Source organism: Muscardinus avellanarius, assembly GCF_963383645.1.
Source record: "Muscardinus avellanarius genome assembly, chromosome: 1".
Lineage (NCBI taxonomy): Eukaryota > Metazoa > Chordata > Mammalia > Rodentia > Gliridae > Muscardinus > Muscardinus avellanarius.
The window spans coordinates 201,324,479-201,350,916 of NC_137786.1; the positions used below are offsets into that span (position 1 = coordinate 201,324,479).

Here is a 26,438-nt window from a genome sequence, read left to right on the forward strand (position 1 = left end):
TTTGGACAATAAAAACTGTAAAACCAGACTCTAGGCAGAGAAAACAACAAACTAAGTTAGAAAATTCATAAACATACATTTATTCAGGAAATACAATTACTAGAGTCCTTAATATTTCAATGATCATTCCACATTATAAAATAGTCACAACATGTATTCTGTTTAAGTCTATACCGAATCATGCTGACATTCTTTCCAGATAAGCCATAACCATTTCTTCTATTAAATGCTACAATATCCATTTTAATTGTAAACAAAGCACTTGAGCCAAACTATTTAAGTACTTGAGCAAGAAAATCTAAAAAATTTAGAAGAGGACAATGACTTAAAAAAAATTCTGAATCATCAAACTTTAAAGAACGAGGCTACTACTATCTATCATTACATTAATGGATAAAGTCACCATCTTAAAACAGCATATAGTTATCAATGATAATATATCTCCTCTGCAATTTTTAAACATGCTTTTTCAAAAAATAAACATTATTTTTATAAGTTTAAAAGCAAACAGGGTAGAAATGAAATATCAAAAATTATATTTAAACTACTGATAGATTTTTTTAAAAAAAGGTAGACTGATTACTTTCCAAATAAATGCCAAGTACTTTTTATTCCTAAAGAAATTACTAAGAAATATATTACATAGCTGCAAATTGAATTATTCCATTCTGATACCTGCAAAGAGTCCAGTGTAATTAGATTTTATAAAGGGGAAAATGAGTGGTTCTCAACCCTGGATGTCTATTAGAACCATCTGGTATGATTTTTTTTTTTAATGAGTGACTTTGACTTAGTTGTTATGGGAGGGGACCCAGGTATCAATATTTTCTGAGCTCTGCAGGGTATTCTAATAAAGCTGAGAAACACTGAATCAACTTATTGTGAAATAAGAAAATAAATAAAAGAATGGAAAGGGAGCACTATTTTTAACTTACAAACCAAACATCTATTATATACTTCTGTGCCTAGTTTTATTCATAATCCATCCATGTATAAGATGAAAATTTCCTTCATTTCCTCATTATAATAGACCACTACTGTACATATTGTCACTGAATGACTTTTTCTATGGTCAAGATTTAAAATTCTGAGATGTACTGTGAGAACTGCATTAATGAAAACAAACTACTGCTATTCATGCTCAACAGTACCAAGCAAAACTACTGTATTTGGCTCCTTAAGTTATCCTTATTTTAAGATTATAAATAGGTGCCAACCCACACAAAGAACAGATTGTGGATTACTGTAGGGGAAATAAAAAAAATCCAGCTTACTCAATTTACTAAGTTTCAACACCAAAAAAGATTTAACTTGGCTGAAAGTTCTGAAACAGCTGAGACACTGAACCAGGAAGCTATAATTTATAAGGAAATGTTGATACATCTTAAAAGCTACTGTCGCTATAGCTATACTAAAATAAAATTTCTTCAGGGATTATTTACCCTGTACTACAAGAATACAAGCGTACAATAATATTACTGTTTTTATATGCACCAATAACTCTCTTTAATATATAAAGCTCTACAACAAATACCTCTAATAATTTTACAATTAAATTAAGTCCATAATTCTTCTATACTACTTTGGTCTCAACACTTTAAAAACATGACATCAGTTAATTTTGAAAACACACAATTTAACAACATGATCCTATCAATAACAAGCACATTTTGTAGTGGACTAAAGACACATTCAACCATGCAATCCAGTGTTCAATACCTAATGATAAATAACAATGCTGATTGACTTTTATTCTGAAAAAATAATCACTGAAAACTGGAATAATCTAAGACTCACAGTGCTTACAAACATGCAGAGAAAAGTATACATTTCTATTCTTGAAGGAATGCTATAAAATGCCCACTTTTTAACACGTTTGATAATTATGCCAAATTCTTTTTTATTTTCTAATCCATCATCATCTTGATAGCATGTCATTTAAAGTTTTTTAAAAAGTACAAATGTTCCTCTAAATTGTGACTGAAAATGAATTCTGACTCTTCAATTTTAGCTCAGTCACAGTCATACACTAATAGCTGCCTTTTAGCAAAATAGTGACATCCAGTGGACAAATGACAAAGTATCTTTCAAATTCCTACTACTGTATTTGAGCATAAACAGACTGCATCTCTAAATTCAACCTTCTTAATGAGTTCCTACTCATTCTGACAGTCTACAGATTCTTATGAAAACACTTTGTAATTTCTTTATATCTTAAACATAGCCTCTCTTTTTCCTATTAAAATCAATTCTCTAAATTGAACCAGTAAGAATGTTTAACTCTTGAAGCTAGTGAGGTTAAAGGCGTTACTTTTTCTTCTCTGTTTCTGCTATTTTCCATCACAAACTGGCTCATCTCTAGGCATGGAAGAACCAAAATATGAGAAATATATTTAAATAAAAATTAAAGGGAATTGGAAAAACTTGCGGAAGATGAGATCCAAACTTGTTTTGTATTTATGTATATTGTTGAGTATAAATACAAAGGGATATAATCAGTATGCTAATAATCAAATTACATCCTCTTGCCTCACCACTCAAATATTATGTAAGAATACATATTTTAGCAATGATTGTTTCATTGTTTAAAAACTCACTTTTATAAATCAGTATAAACGAATATCCATTATTCATGTTTAAATAAAAGTAAAAAATGTCCACTATGCTGAGTTATGATTTAACATTGAATATATATATTACTTGTTATGTTCAAAGTACAAAATGCAGCAGTGATGTTGATAGTGACAGTGTAATGAACTGCTGTAGGTGAGACTATTATGTTTAATTTCTTGGAAACTGTAAAGAAATTTCATAGGTTAAAAAAAATAGAGTAAGCAAAAAAAGAGTTGGAGAATTGTTACTTTTAAATAAGTAGCCAAATGAAGAAAACTTCTTTCCTAAAAAAAGATTAAGAATGTAAAAGTACATTTTAATATTAAAAAAGCATTTTTAAAAATCTATAACAACTTTATGACAAAATCTGCATTTGAAAAAGGCCTGTAAAAACATCAGGACAGAATTGTCCCCATCACTCTTTACTTTTGTCAGAAAAAAGTGTATGCATCTCTGGAACCATAAATGATGTTAAAATAGACATTTACAAAACGGCAAGGAGGATTTCACGAAGTTTGTTTTTTACAATCATCAGCATTGTGGCCCTCAGTAGGTCACAAGTAAAACTTCTCTAGCTAAAAAGCAAAATGGAATATAAAGTTTTGAAGGTATTAGGTCTGTTGCCTGCGTTTTGCTGATCTCATTTTCTCAAAGCGTGACTCCATTTCTTCTAAGACTTTGGGTGTATACCGTACTACTAATTTAACCTTTCCTTGGGCCGCTTTCAGCAGTTCTACAGCTTTTTCATGATGTTCTCCTTCAACACTCTGGAAAAAAATGCACACACACAATTAATATTTAGGTTTTTAACTTGAAATGTAAAAATGCTTAAAATATAATTAAGTAAAAATGTCTTAAAGTTATATTAATATGTTAATCTTGATGTATAATTTTAATCAATGTGAAATCTTATGCCATGCAAATTGTTTATAGTCTAGGAACTGTTTAACTTCTAAATAATTATCAATATACATGTGCAACTATCGTGCTATAACAAAAGTAAATCAAGCATTTGCCATTCTACAGAAGTAAGATCAGGGTAGATCTTTAATATAATGTACAGCTTTAATTACAGAAGAGTATAATTAGGCCATTAAAATCACACTGAGCAATTTACATTGCTAATTTACACTGGAGAGAAGAAAACCACTTTTAAAATGCTTTATAAAGATAACACAGCTGGGCGTGGTGGCATACACTTGTAATCCTAGTATTCAGGAGGCTGAGTCGGAGGATAGCAGTTCGTGGACAGCCCCAGCCACTAGTGAAGCCCTCAATAACTTAGTGAGACCCGGTTTCAAAATAAAGAATAAAAAATAGGGCAGGGGGTGTAGCTTGGAGGTTGAATGCCCCTGGGTTTCATCCCCAGACCCGCAAAAAGAAAACAAAAATAAGATTACACGTTGAGAATGTAGCTCAGTGGTAGAGTGCTTGCCTATATACACAAAGCCCTGGGTTGATCCTCCACATGCAACAAACAAATATTAAACAACCAACCACTGAATTAAACGGTATCACCTAGGATTCCCTCAAAGGATATATATTTTTTCTTTTTGTGGTAGTGGGGAAGGAACCCAGGGGCATTCTACCTCCAAGATACACCTATAGCCCTATTTTAGTTTTTTATTTTGAAACAGGTTGTAAGTTGCAGATGGTCTCACTAAGTTGCTAAGGCTGGCTGCAAACCTGCAATCCTCCTGTCTCAGCATCCCAAGTACTGGGATTACAAACATGTGCCACCATGTCCCACTTCCCTCAAGGGATTTCTAAACTGCAGTGTTTCTTAGGTTTTACCCCCTATACTTTCCATTTCAATGACTCAAATGCACCCTCAAGTGGTCACAACACATTACTACAAATAGAAATAAAATTTATTCTTACCACTCCATTAACAGAGAGAAGTTGATCTCCTCTTTTGAGGCCCCCATGTCTATCAGCAATTCCACCTGGAATTATTCGAGATATATAGATTGGAGAGTTTTGTTCTTTGCCTCCCATAATATTAAACCCAAGGCCCTCTTCTGTTTTTGGCAGCTCAACAACTCGAGGATGAGAATGTCCTTCACTGGCAGCAAATGCAGCAACAGTAGCCTGAAAGAAAATTTCTTGTATTAAAAAAAACCCACCTTTGTTTACTTTAGTTCTTTTGTCTCTTTTTTAAAACTATTTTTTTTCTTTGCAGTGCTGGAGACTGAACCCAGAGACTTGTGTATGTTAAGCATGTGCTTTACCACTGAGCCATATCCCTAGCATTTCAAACTACTTTTTAGGCACTTATTTTTGATGTCTAAATGTTCATAAATTTCCTGGTTATTCTGGAAAGCTAGGCAGATTTCTTTAAGAAATGACAACTAATGGTAACTTAGACTCTATTTCAAAATAAAAATAAAATAGGGCTAGGAGTGTAGCTCAGAGGTAAAGCATCCCTGGTTTCAATCCCCGTGTGTGTCTGTCTGTCTGTCTGTCTGTCTGTCTGTCTCTCTCTCTCTCTCTCTCTCACACACACACACACACACACACACACACACGGAGGCTGGAGGAGGAATGATAACTGAAAATACATACTCTGGGATTATACAGATACAGGAATTTTCAGGTCACTCCTAGCCCATCCAATGCCCAGAATTCTTGTACAGTTCCATGTGTACAGGGCTTGACAAGCAGATTTGCTAAGCAGATATATTATCTCAAGAGGAGAAACCCTCTGCTAGTAAGTCAGCCAACCTGAACTTCAGATAGCCTATAGATACCTTGTTACTCAGAGATGTCCTTATACGTAGGTATTTGAATGCTATATTGCGTGTATTGTATACTAATTGACTAATAGACCAAGAAAGAACTCAATATTGAGAAAAAAAAAGGGTATATATAGCCAATGTGAATTTTTGTTGTTTCAGCCACTAAATAGCTAGTTACAATTCAAAAAACACACAGAGAAGATGAAATACAGCCACATATTTTCACAAAGCTGAGAATTTGTTTCTTTTGCTCTTAAAGGTAATTAAGTGATCTGGAAACATTTTTCATGATTGGTCAAGGTACATGAGCAAAAAGGAGAGGCGAAAGGAAAGCAAGCAAGATTTGTGGAGTACCCATTATCTTTGGAGCTCTGAAATAGACCTCAATTTATAGATAATAGAACTAAGGCTCACAAACTCAGTGAGCTGAGTCTGGTACAACCCAAAGATTAAACACCAAGGTTCTATAGCCTTTTCTACTCTGATAAACCACACTCCCACATTTAAATATTTGTTTTGAACAGAGAATCCATTATTTTCTTTTGTGAACTAGTAACCATTAAAAATTACCTGCCAATGACTGTCACTTACTACTGATAATAACATCTTCTAATCACATTATAATATACAAAAGGATCAATGCCTTAATTTTTTTAGGAAAACATTAGTACAGAAAAACATAAAGAGGTAACCTACTACTGACATTATGTGTACAGAAATGGGGTAATGGGGAAATTGAAGAGCAATTTCTGGATTTGGGGGAGTATCCAGTTCTACCAATTGCCATTTGTGTGGTTTAAGATAAGTAACCTAATAGTGATACTTCCTCGTTAATGAGAAAGTCATCCTCACTTACAAAATTAATATCATACATATACACTGCATATAACAAAGTTATGTACTGCATGGTATATACATTATTGGGTGTGAAAGCATTTTCATGACAAAATGATCTTATGTAGAATCAATAATATGCCCCATTTCTTAGTACATGAGTTTATAATTTGAAAGATACCATATGTTAGCTTCCAAAATAAGTTTATTATAAACCTACTAGTTGCATATTTTAGACCTCTAATTTATGAAGAATTCTCACTTTTGGTAAATAAAAATATTGACCTTTGCTGTTGCATTAGCTCTCACTTCAGGACTGCTACTGATGTCCACAGTTTCATAGACATGTTCATATACCTGTAACACACAAAGTTGTCATATTGTATTTTTCTCAGATTTATGCAACTTTACTGAAGAAAAATAAACCAATTACCAGCAGAGCTATTAGTTGATTTCTCATCCATTGACAACTTGCATCATTTATTCAGTGTTATGTTAAACAGTGTACTGGAAGATAAACTAATAGCTGCAAGGCTGACAATTTAAATAAAAAGTACAAAATGTTTTGAGACCATATTTTGGAATACAAAGGGTGTTTGAATTCCAATTTCTATTCCCTGTAGAACAAGAACAGGTCATTCCTTTATTGACATGCATAAAATACATCACATTTTCTGTTCTGCTGATGCTACAAATTCAACATCAATTCTCCAGCCACATCAGTTATGGGCATAAAATATATCATGTAATCTCAAATCTCTAATAGGAAGGCTTAAAGAGAATGGATGCTGCTAAAATAATGTTGCTTCCTTTGATGTAACCACTGAGCATCCATCTCCTTTCCCCTCAAATTTCTTCAGCATGTCAGAGCAGTGAAGAATGGTTTAGTCTCATACCAAGTTAAAGTGAAGGAATTGGCCACATAATACACATGCTCCATTTTTTATTTTATTTTATTTTTGGTGATACTGGGGTTCCTGGAAGCCCTTCTATATCCGGGCTACACTCCCAGACCTATTTTCTTTTTGGAAACAGGGTCTCTTAAGCCAGCACAGCGCAGTGATCCTCCTGTCTCCACCTCCCAAGCACGGGGATTACAAGCGTGTGCCACCACGCCCGGTGTCATATGCTCCATTTTTAAAAAAATTTCTGAATCTGGGGAAACTGTTCTCTTGTAACTACTTTAGTTTCTAAAAGTAGTTACTGTCCAAAGCTGGAAGGACTTAAGACTTCTCAGATGAGCATGTTAATAAATGGGGTGAGGTAAACAAGAAATAAAATTTAAAAAGTTGAGGTCTGATAGGGGAGCAACCAGATAAGAAAATAAAAAAGGAACAGTAATTTCAAGTATATCCCAGGTACAATGCAGGTTATTCTGACTTTAAGGTAGTATCTCATGGCATACTTCTGAGTCCATTCCCAAGATATTTTGTTGCACATATCTCTATTTTATAGATCTGTGCAATCTCTGGCACTAAGGGGTCATCTGGGTTTGGATTACATAGCAGTAAACAAATGGGTAAAATAACTTTAGAAAGCTGGGTGTGGTGGTGGATGCTTGTAATCCCAGTACTTTGGAAGTCGAGACAAGAGGATCGCAGGCTTAAGACCAGCCTCAGCTACTTAGGCCCTCCTCAACCTCGTGAGACCATGTTTCAAAATAAAGAATAAAAAAATGGGCTGGGGGTGTAGCTAAGAGGTAGAATGCCCCTGAGTTCAATTCCCAGTCTGGGAAAAAAAAAAAAAAAAAAAAAAAAAAACCAACAAAAAACAACAACAACAAAAAAAAAAAACCTTTAGAAATAAAGATCACTGTGATTTTAAAATACTGAGACAAATGCTGCCACTACTGTTAATATTTGGAAGATAAATTCATGTTGTAAATGCAACTCTAGGTGATTTGGATAGTCTGCAGGGAAATGAATTGTCAAAAAGAATATATAGCCTTGATATGGGCTGTCATTAGGTCTGATAATTGTGGCTTGCCAACGATACATATCTCCAACTGGACCTGCAGGACACTGTGCTGGAGGGTCACAGGCCAGACCACTAAGTTCCTTAATAATCTGTTTCAGCACCATAGTCTGTGCTTTTTGTCTGGCTCCTTACTATCTAATGTGTGTTTAAAGGTCCAGCCAAAACTCTTGATTATCTAGGCAGCAGGGAAGGATGGACTCTTCGACTCACACCAGCTCTCCAGACACAGGTGCAGAGAGATCGGGGCCTCTCTCAAACTATAGCCTTGGTCTCCTCCCTGTGTGACAGCTGGTGCCTCCCCGGCGCTATGGGGCTCACGCACACAGCACAGCCACTAGCTGTCATATTTCAAATCTTGGACTACACTGTGTTCAAGTTTACTCTGCAGCTAAAGAACGTGTTAGAAATTTCAGGCAAAGTTATGTGTCCTTGTAAAATATTTATTAGAAATTCCAAAAATAAGAGAACAGGCTCTAATGCTTTTCTACTGGTTATTTTCTTAAAACATTCCTAATCCAAATTTCACAGTATTATCTTGGCCAATTAACTCATATTTTTATTTTTAATCATGTTTACTGACCTCTCTTACAGCATTGCAGAACTCACTCTGAAGAACTCTTTGTAAAGCTTGAAGTTTCTGTGGTGGTACCTCTCCACTCCTTTGTAGTTTTTCCAACAATTCAATTGCTCTACAAATATCTAGAGTTAAACAAACACATACAGATGGATTACTTTTTCTCAGGATTCTCTAAATGCCTAAGTAATATAGGGAGCAGTTAGGCTTAACCCCCCCGAGTGCTAGCGATATGTAGGGTGGGGCACATCAGTGTGTGCATATGTGCAAGAGGGAGGACACTATATGTGTGTACACATGCGAAATGGAAGTGTAAAATCTGAAGACATTTTATGAATTAAAATAAATTGATGTTGCAGAAGTAGAAAATTTAAAAAAAGTATCTTTGAGGGAAATATGCAACTTGATATAAAATTCTAATCATCACGGGAAAGAAATGGGGCTCAATAGTGACAGACATATGAACATTGTATGCTTCAGAAAAGTTAGCAGAATTACCAGGAACTATTTAGTCAATAAAAATTTATTAGCCAGGCATTGCGTTACATGCATGTAATCCCAGTACATGGAAGGTTAGGAGGGATAAGGATCACAGGTTTGAGGTCAATCTCAGCAACTTAGCAAGACCATGTTACAAAATAAAAAAAAGGACTAAAGGTATTTCTCAGAGGTAGAATGCCCTTGGATAAAATCTCTAGTACAATAAATAAATAAATATCTAATTTTAGTAACCAAAGCACTGAACAGTACAAGAGACTGTATGCTAGTGAAATCACTATTCATCTCCCCCTCAAAACATGCTTCATATGAACTGTTGAATAACAAATGCACTTAGTGGCAAGGGCATATTTAAAATAATAGCGTAAGTGAATAAAACTAAGTGGTTTCAACGTAGGATCATTAATAGTTTTAATTCAGACAGCCTTAACCACATACATATGCTTACAAAATAGAAAAATAAAAACAATTAGTTTTGTCAATCTGGTTTCAATACTAGCTGTGAGATTTTGGGCAAATTACTAACTCCCTGTGTCTCAGTTTCTTTCACTGCAAAATAGAAATTGTACCTCCCTCACATAAGGTATTTGATGACTGAACCAAACACTAAAAGGGGCCTGGCTGGCATAAGTTTTATGTTATATTGGCACGAATTAATCATAGGAAATACTAAGGGAATGCATATCTTTATACATATGTATTAAACATGTTAGTTGTCACTGAGAGGATGTGTTTTATAAATTAAGAAACTTTAGGAGATTCAGAGTCACAACACTATTAATGACTACTTCTGCTATTTTTATACCACAAGGAGGTAGCTTCTATTAGTCTTCTGTTCCTGGCCTTCTTTTGTTCTAAGTGGAAGAAGTCCTTAATTTAATGTTATGCTAATAGATTTGAATTTTTTGTTTATGGAATTAGTATGGCCATCTTTGTAGATGAAAAATTATGAGTAAAGATAGTGAAGCAAATAGTTTTTCAATTTCAAGTAAGAAAAGTCTTAAACAAAACAGATTTTCCCCATTCTGATTTCCCATCACCAGAATGGTTGGTTCATAGTTACTTTGATTTACAAAATTACAATATGTAAACTATATAAAAATTTCCAATTATCAGTGGTAGAAGGTTTGTATAACATGTGCGAGGCCCTGGATTCTATCTCTAACACTGCAGTTAAAAAAAGAAATCCAATTAACAAACAAAAAGTGAAGTGCTCCTTACTAAATCTAAACTTAATATGTGTTCAAATCTGTCTTCCACTTAATTGTTTTGATGATTTAGAAGGCATTTCAAAATTGGACTACTCTAGTACTGGGGCTCAAATGCAGAGCCTTCCACATCCTAGTCAAGCACTCTATCACTGAACTACATTTCCAGCTCATTTTTTATTTTATTATTTATTTTGAAAAAGGGTCTAAGATGCTCAAGCTGGTCTCAAACTTGGGATTCTCCTGCTTCAATTTCTGGAATAGCTGGGATTGCAAGCAAGTACCATGGCACTCAGTTGGTATTTAGGATCTTGATCACATGTATTAGTTTTGTACTGTATCTCTGTTGGGATTATTTGTTAAGAGACTGTTAGAATTCTAAATAGGAATTAGACCTAGATGTAATCCTTTTCCTTTATCCTGCTAAATGGTAATCACTAGTAATTCATCCTCACCAAGGTACTGCACATTCTACTGTAGAAGAACTAAAAAAAGAAAACAAAACAAAGACACAACAAAACCTACAAAAACTAAATGCCAAAGGATGAAGTTCCACATTTTGTGCTGCATTTAAGAATACAAAAGACTGCCAACATGTTAGAATCCAGCAACTAGCTTTCAAAGAAATACACCTACTCCTATTAACACCAACAGTTTTGTTTCTATCTACGAAGTGCACTGCTATTGTGTTCAGGAGAAAGATGTGTCACAGTCTTAAACCTATCTTAATAAGTCTTCCCGGAGTAGTTACTCCTCTGCCATAAAATGATGCTTTAATTAATGGCCTGGTAAGAAACAATCTCATTTATAAAAAAAAAAAAAAGGCTTCCAAATGGTGAACACCATAAGGAGCAAACTAACAATCATATGTGCACATTTGTTTGTGGGAAGGCATCAGGAAAGAGGCTTCTCTAAGTAGATAGTTCTAAAAATGTTTTTCCTTTTTAGAGAAGGATATTAATATTCATTCAGTAACTGCAAATGTTAATATGTACAAAGTAATTTCAATCTCCATTCTATATGCTTTGTTTACCAGGAGTGCTCAAAATGTTTACTGGGTACTTCTTGACTATTATCAATAACTTCTAATCTGATGATTAAAAACATCCTTGAAATTTTTTGAAATAAGGGACCTGAGTAAGACAGAGTGGAATGCTGGAAACCTGTAATAGAATCCTGATAGACACAGCCATATATTTCCACAGGCTTTCGGCTCTCTACAAATGAAAGGGCTGCTTAACGAAACAATCAACAAATCATGCTTTGCACTTGTAGATTCTGTAAAGGATTACCACTGCACCTGCAAGTGTTTGACAATTTGCCACTATTCCACGTATTTACATAACCACCTTCCCAAGATCAAGGCAGTAGGATTATTTTCTAAAGCGCTCTCCCCATTCCTGGGAGGAGTACCAAGGCAAGGAAATACCCAACCCAAATGTAAGGAGGTTGTGGTGAAAATATGAAGGGGTGTGAATTTAAATAAGGGAGGGAGGAGTTCCTTGGGAATGTGCCGTGCGTCTGCGAAGTGTATGATATGTGGGTGAAGGCGGGCACGCAAGGCTTGCGCGTGCAAACGTACTATGAGTGAAGTCAGTTTGAACAGGGCGTGTGACATTTGCTTTTCGGGTTTCCAGGTCCCCAGTGCCGCGTCTGCTGTGCCCACCCAGGGAGCTCGTGCTCGGCGTGTGGCTCCAAAGGAGAGCAGGTTGCATTCAACTGTGCTATGCCGCGGGACAGTCAGTGGATAGAGGAGGGGGCCTGGCTAGCAGTAAGAGACCATAAGCGCCCTTCCCCGAGCGGGACTCAGAGACACCGGCAGCGGCCGGCGCGAGGGACAGGCTGGCTCGGGGTTTCGGAGCCTCGGCCGCTCTCCCCTGATCCCGCGGCGGGGACTCCTTCACCCTCCACCCGCCTCCGTCTGGGCCTGGGCCGCACTCACCCCTCTCCAGCCGGACAGGTTCCCCCAGCGCCGCCATCTTCTCCCTCAGCGGTACAGACCCACAGGAAATGACGACAGAGGCGCCGCGGGGAGGGGCGGGGCCTAGTGGGAACCGGAAACAGTGCGAGCAGCGGCCAGTATCGCGAGAGCAGGAAGATGGCCGCGGGGCTCACGGAGTCCGCTCGGGTTTACAGGCTGGTGGGGTTGTTGGGGTTTCCTGAACTTCTGACGTGGGGGTGGAGGGGGAAGTTTCCAAACTCTTGCTCCTTACCTCTGGCTTAACGCTAATCTCACCCCTTGGAACCATTGTAAGAGTTCAGCAGCCTGGATTCTAGTCCCACTTTTTTTTCCCCCTAGTTCCATTTTGACAGCTGGCTTTTCTAAGACTGGATTCCTCACGCACCCTCTTTTGGAGAGGTCCTAGCTCCGAGGTCTTTGGAATGTTTAAACACTAGGATTACGTGACAGTGAAGTGTGAATGGTGTACATTATTTTGTGTGTGTGTGTGGAACCCTTGCTCAGTCCCACCCGGCTACCTCTGAGCTACACTCCCAGCCTTTTTATTATTTATGTTAAAACAGGGTCTCACTAAGTTGCGGAGAGCCTCATTAAATTGTTGAGGCTGGCTTCGAACCTGTGATCCCAAGTACTGGGTTTACAAGCATGTGCCACTACGCCCAGCTGAAGCCTTACTTTAATTTTAAAAATTCAGGGCTTCAGTCTCCCCCACAAATTCGCTTGAGAAGGGAAGATGGAAAGTAAAAGGAACATGCACCATAACTGGATGAGGGAGAAAAGAATGCTTTGGTGTACAGCAAAGTAACATTTTAAAGTTAATTCAAAATCTTCCAGAAGTGAAATGATAAGTAAATAATATTTTACCTTATTGGACCACTTTTGAAAATTTCATGCACTAAGAAAAATTATAGTTCCTAATTTAAATGAAGTATTAATTTGACCAATATATGAATTAGACGAACATATATCCAAGCCCTTAGTTCGTGCTGATACTGTTTTGGGTGCTTTCACATTCACGTTTTCAACATTTTGCCGCAGGATTGTTTTTATAACCTGCTTGTTGCCACTAGCCCACCATTTCTATTCAACATTTTCTTTTCCTAATTCATCATTAATGTCACCACTAGAAATTTTCAATGATTTTTCTATACTCTGTTTCTAAAGGCATGTGTATGCTGATCCTGACTCATCCAACGAACCTCATTTCTCATTAGCCACAGGTACAACCACAACTCCAGTCAATATGGCATATTCAAAACCATGTCTATGTGTTGTGGTGCAGGCTTGTAATCTCTACTTGGGAAGCTGAGGCAGGAGAATTACAGGTTTAAGACCATCGTCAGCAAGTTAGCATTACTCATTAACTTAGTGAGACCTGGTGTTAGAACAAACAAAAGGGGCTGGGAATGAAGCTCAGAGGTAGAATGCCCAAGTTTACCCGTCGGTACCAAAAAAATAAAAATAAAACAAAATGAAAAAGCCTCACAAAACAAGCCATTTTTATTCCTGCTTCAAAATCTTCATTTTTGTTATTCTTGTATGTAATACTCCTTTTCATTTCCTATTCTCCAAACTTTATACACACTCAACTGAACTTATTTTCCAGGTTCCTGGTGAGGATATGCCACTTCTGCTAAGCCTTCCCTTTCTCCATTTGTTTCTCCCCTTTGTCCTCTGATGGTCTCAATACACTTTGATAGCATTCTTGTACTTATCTCTTATTTGCTTATTTGTTGTCTTTTTTTTGCCAAAAATGTGTTCGAGAAATGTTTACTAAATGCCTAATGTCTACCAGGTGTTTTGCTAAAAGTCTTGTGTGGAGTTAGGCAAATGCATACAGTGCCCTTATTACTTTGAATATTTTTCTTTCCCAATCCTCCTGCTCCTCTCCTTTGACAATTAGTGAAGTCATGAACATGTACATTTGACCACACAACATTGATCTCTGAGCTCACTTTTGCCCTGTTCTTTTTTTTCTTTCAAGCTTTTCTCTATGTTTCCTTTTGCATATCTCTTGTTGCTGTGCCTTTATGTTCACTCATTTCTTTTTTCAATATCTAATATTCTCTTAATCCCATGTGGTTCACTTTTCATCTCAGGCACAGTTTTATCTCCAGTAGCTTGAGTTAGGGGAATTTTTTTTGTTTACATCTCCATATCTTTACTTAATATGTTCAGTCATTCCTGTAAGTTTTTAAACATATAGAATAAAATTTTAATAAATATGTTAATATCTCTGTCTACTAATTCTATCATCTATGCCATTTCTGGAATTATTTCTATTAAATGATTTTTCTCTCTGTTATGGGTCACAATTTCCTTCTTTTATACTTTGTAATTTTAATAGGATACCAAGCATTATAAAATTTACTTACCTGAAAACACTTTTGTCCTTTTGAAGGCTTGATTTTAATTTTCTTTTAGATATAGCCAATTCGTCTTTTTTTGTGTGTGGGAAGCTAATGGAATCCCACTAACTAAGGCAATAAAATCCTTCTAAATTCTTTACCTCATTCCACATGTAAATCACGTGGCTTTTCTAGGCTAACTACCAGGAATAGAAACAATTCTCATGAACTGGGGTTATAGATTTTTACTCTATTCCTTTTGAATAGTCTTTTCTGTGTCTTTGGTAAGTACTTAACACATAACCATCATAAAATGTTAGAATTTTAGGGCATGGCAGGCAATGCATTTGCATGTCTAGTATAATATTTTATATACATATTTGGGGTAAATGGTCCAAATTCTATAGGAGTAACACCCCAACATTATAGGAAGAGCTCTTGTTTCTAATCACAGTTGGACTACCATATGATAGTGTGATTTTGAGAACTTCACATTCTTACTCCTTATCTGTTTCCTCATCTCTTAAGAACACTGACTAAGATCTGTCTGAACAAGAAAATTTTATGACATATACTGGTATGGAAAACATATAGTTGAACACAGATTACTTTGAATTTTATGGGTCTAATGAATTAGAATATTTAGGAAAAGGCTCTGGGATCTACTTTTTTTTTTCTTTTTGGTGCTGAAGATTGAACCTAGGTCTTCACTCATGCTAAATCATGCTAGAATCTACATTTTCAAAACTTCAGTGATTTTGACATAGCCAGCCTGAAACAGAGACCTATATTGGGGGTTCAAAATATTATTTCTAGGGCTTTTCCAACTAAAATTCTTTCTTTACAAAATTGGAGAGGTAAATTATTGAAAAATTTATTTCTATTATAAGAGAATATAGTGACCAGATATGGTGGTGCAAGCTTATAATGCTTGTACTTAGGAGGCTGAGACAGGAGGATCATAAGTTTGCAGCTAGCCTCAGATACTTTGCAAGGCTCTTTGTGATTTAGCGAGACCCTGTTTCAAAATAAAGAATAAAAAATAGGGCTGGTAGTGTGGCTCCAAGGTAGAATGCCCCTGGACTCACCCCCCCCCCCAAGAATATAGTGCTCTTGCATAAATGGCAACATTTCTAGCTAATTTTAAAATTAATTTTGAATTATTTGAAACAGAAGGAAGAAAAAATGTTTTAGAAGCTGCTTCTGAGATAAATATTTTTTTTAAGTTAACTAACAACCCATTTGTCCTTGTCATACAAAATAGGAGCTATTTTGTAAGTTCCTATTTACACAATAGGAGCTATTGTGTAAGAAAAGATGTTCCTCTGTTATTGATAATGTCCCATTAGAGTTGGGAAAGACATAAAGAGTGAAACTCTTTGACTTTACAGAAGAGAAAAATGGATCACTGTCCTATAAAGCAAAGGAAGAAATTCTGAGCATGAATGAGGGAAAGCCACTTCTTTTTCTTATGCCTCGGCAGATTTTTAATTCACCCAACCATCTAATCAAGAATTATTCTTTCTGTGGAAGCATTCCTCTTCCCTGTTGCTTTTACCTGCCTCAGAAATGGAAGGGGACCTTTAAAACTAAAATAGGAAGACTGGGTCTAGACAAATCCCAGTGAAAGCTAAAAGATGCAAAATTGGTGTTTATGTAACAAATGAGAGTCCTAAGTAGGCTTCCAGAGTATGAAAGCTTTCTTATCTTAAGACATTGCAAATAAAGTGTATTAGGATAGCATCACTAAGGAGAAAAAGGGAGTGAAAGGCATAAACTAGGGGTCAGGCTGTCTAGGGAAGCTAGGAAGGTGGAAACTTATATGAGGAAGCAAGATGCTCTGAGTGGAGTGGTTTACTGTTTTATTGCCTGTTAAGCTATACACAAATAGACACAAATACATAAAATAGATATTTAAAACAGTTATGTTTCAATGTGGAGGAGAACACTATTATTACATAAAGGAATCTATTCAGGCTTTTGATAGTTTTGTCTTCTTTTATCTCCAACATACTCAAAAAAGTAAAATTAAGGATAATAGCTTCCTTTATTTAGCTTTCATTTTAAATGGATTAAACAATATGTGAAAGTACTTACTCTAATTAATTCAGCATAACAACATGGGGGAAATATCCATGATCTCCTTTTGAAGAGAGATTTTATCGCACATCTCAGTTTAGAACATAAAACCCCATCTTGGAGTTTCAAAAATCTAAAGTAAACCCTACTTCGCCTTGTTAGCACGAGTTTCAGAGTCTATTAAAGTGTAAGAGTTGACTTTTTTAATGTCAATTGTTTCATCATCACTCCATAGTGCATGTAAAGGCACAGATTGATGTATTTTTCTGGCATCTTCCTGACGCACCCTTGCCCTAAATAAATCTGTTTGCCAGGATCTTGTCGCTTAAATTAGCCATCTCAAACTCTTGGTCCTGCCAACACAGGCGATCGTGCCAGTGTTCTCAGCATCTACTGGCACATAAGCTGTTGCCTTTTCTTTGGCTTTCTATGAGTACCTGGGGCCATCATGCTTCCTTCACAATATAGCAGACTGGCTCAGTGTCCCTGAGAAAGGCTTCAGGATTGGTTGGACTCTAGTTCTCTCCAGGGTGTGCATCCTTCACAATGTATTTTCAGCCACACAATATATTGTTCAGAATTTGTCGTGCACATACTTGCAGATTGGCAGAGCCACCTGCCAGAGATGAGAACCTTTTAAGTTGTTGTCAAACGTCATAAAATATGTTCCATGATTAATTTTGTGGGCACAGATTGGTTTTTGCACAGAGTCCAAAATTTGGGATATGTCACAGTGACTAAATGGCACCGGCATGCTGAATGAATTTGGAATTTGTTTTGTCAAGTGTGGGAGCAGGCACACAGATGGGCTTTGATCCAGTGGTGCTGCTTGGAATTCTCATTATAGCAATGGTGTCACTTGTCACGTGGAATTGGTGATAATGCTGCCAAATTATGGAAAAAGCAAGACAAATAGGAAAGTACAGAGGCCAAGAGAAAGGGCTTAAATAACACAGAAGTCTTTCACTATTAGCTGACTTTTGCTTAAAGAACATAGACACTGTTTCAGGGCTGTCAAAAATATGCATACTTGAATACAGATAGGAAAGAAAACTTTCAAATGGCCATATAACCTCGGAAGTCTTCTCAGAGAAGATAAGTAAAACAAACATGTCATTGATTTTTACATTCTGATATGAAATAAATTTTTGAGCTGCAAGAAGATTCTGCAATCTCTAACCATACCCAAGCCAAAACATTTTGCTTTATACAAAAAGCTTTGTGTATTCAAATGGTCAGCAATCATTCTGAGAAGTGGAAAAAAAAGTCAAAACCCCTTTATTCTAAAGAAAGGCTGCATGTTTCTCACCAAGTCTTCACATCAGAATTTGCTGCTAAGCTTTAAAAATGCATTTATAATGCAGCTAAAGCTATGCTTAGAGGAAAATTTATAGCTACAAATACCTGTGTTAAAAATAAGAAAGATCATAAGCCAGTGATACATACATATATATCTTAAGTTACTCGAAACAGAAGAACAAACTAAACCCAAAATAAACAGAAAGAAGAAACTACAAAGGTTCTACACAGCAGAAATAAAATAAAATATCAATATAGATTACAAAAAATAAAATAGAAGTAATTTACCTAAAATTTGTTTTCTTGAAAACACCAGCAAAATGGCATTCTTTAGCCAGCCTGATCAGGAAAAAAAAAAAGATATTACCAGAATTAGGAATGGAAAAGGTGACCTTATAGGAATAAAAAGGAATATAAAGAATACTATGAAAAACTCCCTACCCCATACATACACATATTCTCTCTCTTCTCTCTCTTTTTCCTTTCCTCCTTCCCTCCTCCCATCTCTTTCTCTACACACACACACACACACACACACACACACACACACCACAACACTATAGCTGGGAATGGTGGTGCACACCTATAATTCCAGTACTTGGGAGGGTGAGAAAGAAGAATGGCAGGTTTGAGATCAACCTCAGAAACATAGTGAGACTCTCTGCAAAATAGCAAGACCCTGTTTCAAAACAGAAAAGGGTTGGGGTATAGCTCGGAGGCAGAATGCCCCTGGGTCAGTCTCCAGTATCAACAACAACAATAACAGCACTATATAGTATATATAACTATAATTACGTAAATGCCATCTAAGTTATCTAATTTTTTGACATATATATATTTTTTTTTTCATGCCAAGGCTCACCTTATAAATTTTGATTCAGAAACTCTCAAGTATGGCATAAAACTTTCATACTTCCAAAACTTAACAATTTTATGACATACATTGTTAATAACTACTGGCCTAGCACATAGTAAGCACTAAAAATATTTAATAACAGATATTTATGTATCAATTAAGACCATGTAAAGCTGCATATAAACGCAAAAGTCCAAAATCCTAGTGCATTTTGAGTAAGAAAATGAGATCCAGGGCTCAGTAATTTGGACTCAGTATGGCCTCTCCACATTATTATCAGAAAACTTAGTTTCTCATTTTGCACCATGATCATAGACATGGCTTCCAGAGTCAAGTTTACTCAGGAGCTGAGATGGCTACAGTAGTTGCAGTCACTATGTGTGAGCTGTGTGCCAGAAAAAAAAAAGCATAAGGATTATCAGAATGTAAAAATTGACCTTCCCAGTTGAATCAGCATTTTTAAGCCCCCTTTTCAGAAGTTCCACATCATATCTTGACCTTTATCTCATTACCCAGAACTTAGATCTATGACTCCATCTGCTGCAAAGGAACCAGGAAACAAAATCTTTTGTTTCATTTTATTTTTGGGTGCTGGAGTTTAATCCAATGCATACTCAGCTCACACTGACTTCCCCCCCCCCCTTTTTCTTTGGTTTTGGGCATTAAGTCCAGAGCCTCAAGCGTGCTAGAAAAGTGCTTTACAACTGAGCTATACCTTAGCCCCTAACAGTCTTTTATTTTGAATGACAAAAGATCCAGCTATGAAATCTCCCAAGGGACAGAGAATGAATGGTCTTACAAGCTTGGCCAAGTCATATCATAACTTCTAAAACTTAGCTCTAAATTTAGTTTCTGGAGCATTGAGCAAGCACCGTGGGAGAGAGGAGAAATGCCAGATGCGTTCCTGCCTTCAAGGAACTTTCAAATAATTTTGGCAAATGAAACCTATAAGAGTAAAACAATCCTGGATGCTATGTACCAGTGTGTACTAAACTGCTATGTACCGTGTGTACTAAACTGCTGTGTTTTATGATTTGAACTGCTACTTTATAATCTAAACTTAAAAACTCATACACTCAACAAACTAATTCAAACTAAATTGAAATGAGCCACATTACTATGTTAACCCAAACTAAGACTGAAAATTAATATTTACCCAATGATAAAACATTTCAAAGTTTGAGGGCTAAAACAACAAACAACCCTCTTTAGCTCCATTGTTCTTAATGCTTCTCATAACTTTCCAAGTATAGATAAAACCTTGTTAAAGCAGCATAGAATAATTTTTAGCTTCTCAATCAACTTTTAAGTAGTCAGAAGACAAGCAGACCGAGACAACAGCTTTATCAAATCAACTTAGCAATTATGTTCTAATTACCCATTATGGTAAAGCAACCATGTTAGGCCCTAGAGATACCAGAAGACACTCTCTTAAAGAGGAGAGTGAAAGGGGACACACATACAAGCAAGGGACGGAAGCCAAAGAGAGATGGTGCTAAGTTTTCTGATTCTAGTTGTTGCTATTCTTATTGTTGTAAGGATTTTCATAGATGAGAAAAATGTTGTGGAATAAAGAGTGGGAAGAAATGATTGCCCACTGGGAGTAACCAGAGAACACCATGGAACTGTGGTTCCCAACCAGAGGTGATTTTGAAGTCCAAAGGACATTTGGCAGTATCTAGAGCGATGAGGGTTGTTATAAGCAATTGGGGAGGATGGGTCAGGGATTTTGCTAAATATTTTACAGCGCACAAGATGACCATTCACAAAAAAGAAAATGTATGTAGAATGTTGGTCAGGCCAAAGTTAAGAAACCCTACTTTAGCAAGAAGGAAACAGAGTAGTACAGGGATGATTAGAATTTTCACAAGTGGGGGAGTGAAGAACAGATATTTCAGAGACAGAAAGCCATGGGAGCAAAACCATGTAGAAAAAGAAAAGAAAAAAGAAAAAAACCCACAAAATACCTGCATGTTAGGAAACGTGGAGCAGTTACATGGAGGTATAAGGTATGTAACTGGGGCTGGAGGGGGGGTAGAAGAAAAGAGGGTTAACATTCTTGCTAGTCTGAGGTAGATTTTGGAGGCTCCTCGAATGCTTGGAGTCTATTCTTTGGCTAGAGTAAACCATTTAGAATTTAAAAAGTTGAAGCAAGAGCATTAGAGCTGTGGTTTAGAAATATAATCAGAAGGAAAAGAAGCTTTTATTCTCAGCAGATAGTAAGAAAAGTCTTTCAGTGGAGAGTCACCTTCATTTCGGTGTTGTCTGTTGTCAAGCTCTGGTTGTTGCAAACTACAGAGAAGGAAGAAATTCTGCATATGTGGAACAGGATGGGGTGGGCAGTGACAAGGGGAGCACAGGAAATGGGTGCAAGTGGTGCGATTCTGGGAGTTACACTGGACCCTTCCTCACAGCCTCCAGGTCTGTACTAATGGTGAAAAAACATGCTCATTGTGTTTGCGTTTCTTTTAGAAAATGACTGTGGATTGAGCTTTGGGGGAGGAGGATGGTGACAAAGGGGGCAATGGTGGCTAGAAGGAAGATAAAGAATTCAAATGCTTCTGTAATAAGCAGTTTCACTGCTCACTCCTTCCTTCTAAATCCTATAGTCCTTCCCCAAAGAACTACTCCTTGAATATGCCATGTGTACTCATACCTGTCTACCATCTCACATGCTTTTTCTTCCTGGCAGACGTCCAGATGACTTCTGCTCACTCTTCAAAACCCATGTCAAATGTTCCATTCTCTGTTCTGTCCTTTTTACAAATTATTCATATTATATTGTGTTTACTAAAGTGTTTATTTTCCTTAGCTAGAGAATACAACCTTCAGGGGTAAGAATGAATTTTCCTTAACCCTGACTTTCAAGCAGGGACCCAGGTGTGTATTACCCATGCTCAGTGCTCAGTCATTGAATGAGGCATGGGTAATGTCAGTGAGTGGCAGAGACAGTGTAGCTTTGGGTTCTCATAGCCTTTGTCTGACTGTTGTTAAAAATATACTTTTCCTCTTTACTAATTTTATTCTTTAAACTTCATCTCCTTGCTTAAATATTTCCTTCCGATAGATGATATTCTATCAGGAAGGAAAAACCAGAAGATGGCTTTAATCCTTGAATGAATGGGCTAAAATCATGTTTTAATATGCCTTTTAGAGTACTTCCATGTTATTAATTTAACATTGACCTGCTTATGAAGATTGAATTATTAAGGAAACAATTATAAAAATCATTAGGAGCATTTATACAAATCTGAGGTACTGACTCATCTTGCTAGTTCTCAATTAACATGACTGAACTTCCTTCATTCAGAGCATCAGGTAGAATTTTATTTATTCTTTAACCATTAACAAACACTTACCTTTGAGTTGATATTTATGTTTTTATTGCTTTAGTTTATGTGTGTGTGCAGTGCGTGCATGCGTGCGTGCATGCTTGTGTGTGTGTGTGTGTGTGTGTGTGTGTGTGTGTGTGTGTGTGGAGAGAGAGAGAGAGAGAGAGAGAGAGAGAGAGAGAGAGAGAGAGATTGATTGATTCTAGGAATTTAACCCAGGAGTATTTCTGCCTCTAAACTACACCCCTATCCCTATTTTATTTTTACTTTGAAACAGGGTCTTACTCCATTGAGGAGGGTGTCATTAAGTTGCTGAGGCTGGCCTCAAACCTGTGATCCTTCTGCCTTATCTTCCCAAGTACTAGGATTACAGATGTGTACCATAATGTCTGGCTTACTGTTATTCTTAATGTAAAGAAAGTTCTATATAGGAATATGTAGAAAAATTCTCAGGTAAGATTTAAAGTCCAAAATATCTTCCCCATACTGCTATTATAAAATAGCTTTGTCTAAAGATCCCTCAGTATTTCCTTTAAGTTAAACCATGACGCATAAAGCCATACTAGCTTCATTTGGGCTAGGGTTTCTTTTAGCATCAGGAAGCTATATTTGCAATGTGGATATTTTGTCCTTTCTGTTTGTCATTTCATCTTATGTTCTTCAGAATTTATTAAACCTCCTTGTGAAAGTATAAACTGTCTCAGCTTATATTGAGCTTATATTTAGGGGTTTCCAACTCTTTCAGGGTGAGATTTAATGGAGGAGTTACTCATCCTGCATCTGGGGAAGTGGTAGAGATGAAACCAAAGTTTCAAAGGGCCCCAGAGCTCTGGAAAGGCTCTTTCTAAGACCCTCATCTTCTCTTCTCTGCATTCACAGCCTCCCCAATTTGCCTGAAAGGTGATCAAGAACAGTCTCCCCTCTCCCCTCATTCTTTATCCCAAGCTATCAGGTCCTTCCTAATAGCTGAGGCCACTATCCATCCTTCTATTTATTCTCTTTTCTGACCCCATCCCCCATTTCTCCTCTCCATGTTCCAAACTCTGTAGTCCATCACTAGAAAAGCCTTGTGTTCTCAACCTCTTCTCTGAATGTCTCCTGTATATTATTGTTCTATCTGAACCTGGACTTCACAGAATCCTGCTTTCTTGTGGCCCAGTGAAGTGCTGCTGGTTTTATGTTCCACACTCCTTTCAATTAAATCAAGATTACCACAATTCCAGATTCTTTTGGAATAGGGAGGCTGGGCATGGCAGCACACACTTGTAATCCCAGTACTTGGGAGGCTGAGACAGGAGGATTGCAGGTTTGCGGCCTCACTATATCAATACCACAGAACTTCTATATGGGATAGAATTTTAGACTTGGAGGTGAGGGTGGTGTCTCTGGTTTCCATTGCTCCTAACTAGGCCAAATTCCCATCTCCCTTAAAGAACTTTGGTGTGAAACTTATGACATCATTACCAGTCATCCTTTATTATTATAGTCATCTGCTGATGTTGGGTCATTCCCCAACATTCCTTGAAAATATAAGCCCCAAGCTCACCTTCACTCATTCCAACAATATGTCTGGCACAATTCTTAGTGATTTAAATCTCTGCATAGATGATTATTTTAATGTTCTAGCCTCTGAGTCCCTTGATCTCTTCTTCTCTAATGTTGTTTCTAACCTCAGCCTCTTGTTTCCATGGAATGGGCCACTTACACATTACCTTCATCCTTGTCTGTTGAAGGATAGACAAGGAAAAGACTTTTGTAATCTGTATCTTCAGAATTATCCTCTGAGGACCATTACGGCTCACTGTACCTAGAACCCTCACTTAAAAATGGACTCCACAATGCATTTCCATCCCTGTCTTCCACACCCCCATGTCCTCATTACCTTCTTGTCCATTATAGATCTTATCATCCATCACAAAAAAGCATCCATTTCATGTATCATTGTCTCCCTGGAACCTCTCTCACACCTTTTTTCTTTCTTTGGCAAAATTTCAATCCCAGTTATTTACAACCTTCTTCTACGCACTTGTTTTCTGGTTGTTGAATTTGTCTGGAGGAAGACACCCATAACTACATGGTCTTACTTTGAATGCATGAACCACTAAATCCAAGTGGAACTAGCAGTTCTAACTTATTTTTCAAGTCATTTATTCATTATTATTTCACAAACACAGTTTAAAACCTTTTCCTCTCTCCTCATACTTTCAGCAGTTTCTCTTCCATTCTCAGCTGATAACCTTGATTCCTTTTTCACTCAGAAAAGGGAAACCTTCAGAAAAGACCATCCACATATATCTTCCATCATTTCTACTCATCTTCTTGCAGCCTGTGCCCCTGTTTCATCTTCCAGTCTCTTACTATAAGGAGTTGGCAACATTCCTAAGCCACACCCTTTCTCTTGTGCACTAGGTCCAAGGACTTCACATCTAGTCAAGGCTTATAACTTTTACTCTATCAGTTTTTGTCTTCCTTATCAGTCTATTTCCATCAGTATATATGTTGCATTTCTCACATTGAAACACTCCCCTTAGTCTCAAGCTTCCTTCTAGCTACGTTCTCATTTTCATATCTCCTTTAACAAAACTCCTTTAGAGTTCTGTCCACACTTATAATATTCAGTCCTGCTTCCCACACTCTCTTTTGAACCATTTTAATTAAACTTATGTAAGTCATCCCACCCAAACAGCCAGTGTATTTCATTTGACAAAGCTAATTGTCAGTTCTCAGTCCTCATCTCACTTCCCAATTGCTTACTCCCTCCTTACAGAATTTTCTTCATTTGGCTTCTGGAATATCATCTACTTGAGTCTTCTCTAACCTCAATGGGCACTTTTTCAATCTCTTTTGATGGTCTTCCTTTGTCTCCCTGGACTCTTAATTTTGCAGGGCCCCCGGGATTCTATCCTTAGACCTCTTCTGTTTTCTGTCTACACTCACTCACTAGATGATCTCATTCAGTCTCATGCTCTCTATCTCGGTGCAGTCCAAAAGAAATATAATGCAAGCCACAAATGTGAGTCAGAGATATAATTTTGAATTTGCTTGAGCCATATTAAAAAGTAAAAGAGAACAGGTTAATTTTAATACTATCTTTTATTTAACCTGTCATAAATTTTAAAATGTAACCAATATAAAATGATTGATGAGCTGGGCATGGTGGCACATGCTTGTAATCCCAGCATTTGGGAAGTGAGACAGGAGAACTGTGGTCCGAGGACAGCTTCAGCTATTTAGTGAGGCCCTTTGCAGTTCAATGAGACCCTATTTCAAAATAAGAAATAAAAAATAGGGCTGGAGACACAGCTCTGAGGTAGAATAACCCTGGGTTCCATCCCTAGTACTACAAAAATAAAAAAGATTGATGAGATGTTTTTCATAATTTTTCCATAGAAAATCTTTAAAATCTAGTGTTTCACACTTATAGCACATCTCAATTAGAATTAGCTGGAGATGTGTCTCAGTGATACTGCACTTGCTTAGCATGCATTAAGCCCTAGGTTCAATTCCTAATTTGGAAAAAATTAGTTTTTCTAGGCATGGTTCCCAGCACTTGGGATCCTGAGACAGGAGGATCTCGGGTTTAAGGACAGTCTCAGCAATGTAGCAAGACTCTCAGCAACCAACAAGAACACATTTCAAAACAAAAAGTGAAAAAGGCTAGGGTTGTAACTCAGAAGCAGAATACCTCTGAGTTTAATTGGAAGCAACATGATACTGTATTGGAAAACACAGTTGGACATTGGCTTTAATTGAGTAAAATGGAAAACACTGGGCAGTTTTGAGGAAGGGACTGAAATGATTTGACTGACTCTAAAAAGCCCACTTTGGCTTCACTGTTGAAAATAGGCTCTGAGGGAGGAAGAAGGAAGCTGGGGAGCGAGAGCAAGAGCGAGAGAGCTAGAGAGAAAGAGAGGGAGGAAGGGAGGGAGGGAGGGAGGGAGAGAGCGCAGTTAAAAGGCTAACACAGGGGGAAGATGAGGGAGATGTTTTGACCTGATCCACTGGAAGAATTGCAAGATTGGGGTTGCCTTTAAATAAAATGGGGTAGATAGAAGATAGAGAAATACTAGGGAAAGTGAATCAGTAGTTTCATTATGGATTTGTTAATTTGTGATTTCTATA

The 26,438-nt window shown here is 37.0% G+C and overlaps 1 protein-coding gene and 1 pseudogene across 2 annotated transcripts; both read right to left on the reverse strand.

Moving 5' to 3' along the window:
* Positions 1-3,224: 3,224 nt before the first annotated feature.
* Positions 3,225-12,421, reverse strand: LIN7C (lin-7 homolog C, crumbs cell polarity complex component; the record flags this gene model as incomplete). Its single annotated transcript, XM_080703304.1, has 5 exons — positions 3,225-3,380; positions 4,495-4,704; positions 6,471-6,542; positions 8,743-8,861; positions 12,385-12,421. The coding sequence occupies 5 exons, from the start codon at positions 12,419-12,421 to the stop codon at positions 3,225-3,227; spliced, it is 594 nt and encodes a 197-aa protein (XP_080559430.1).
* LOC308272468 (ubiquitin-conjugating enzyme E2 D3-like) lies at positions 7,467-8,266 on the reverse strand (annotated as a pseudogene). Its single transcript has 2 exons — positions 7,999-8,266; positions 7,467-7,742 (listed from the first exon to the last, which is right to left on the reverse strand). The product of its transcript is annotated as a ubiquitin-conjugating enzyme E2 D3-like (transcript).
* Positions 12,422-26,438: the final 14,017 nt, after the last annotated feature.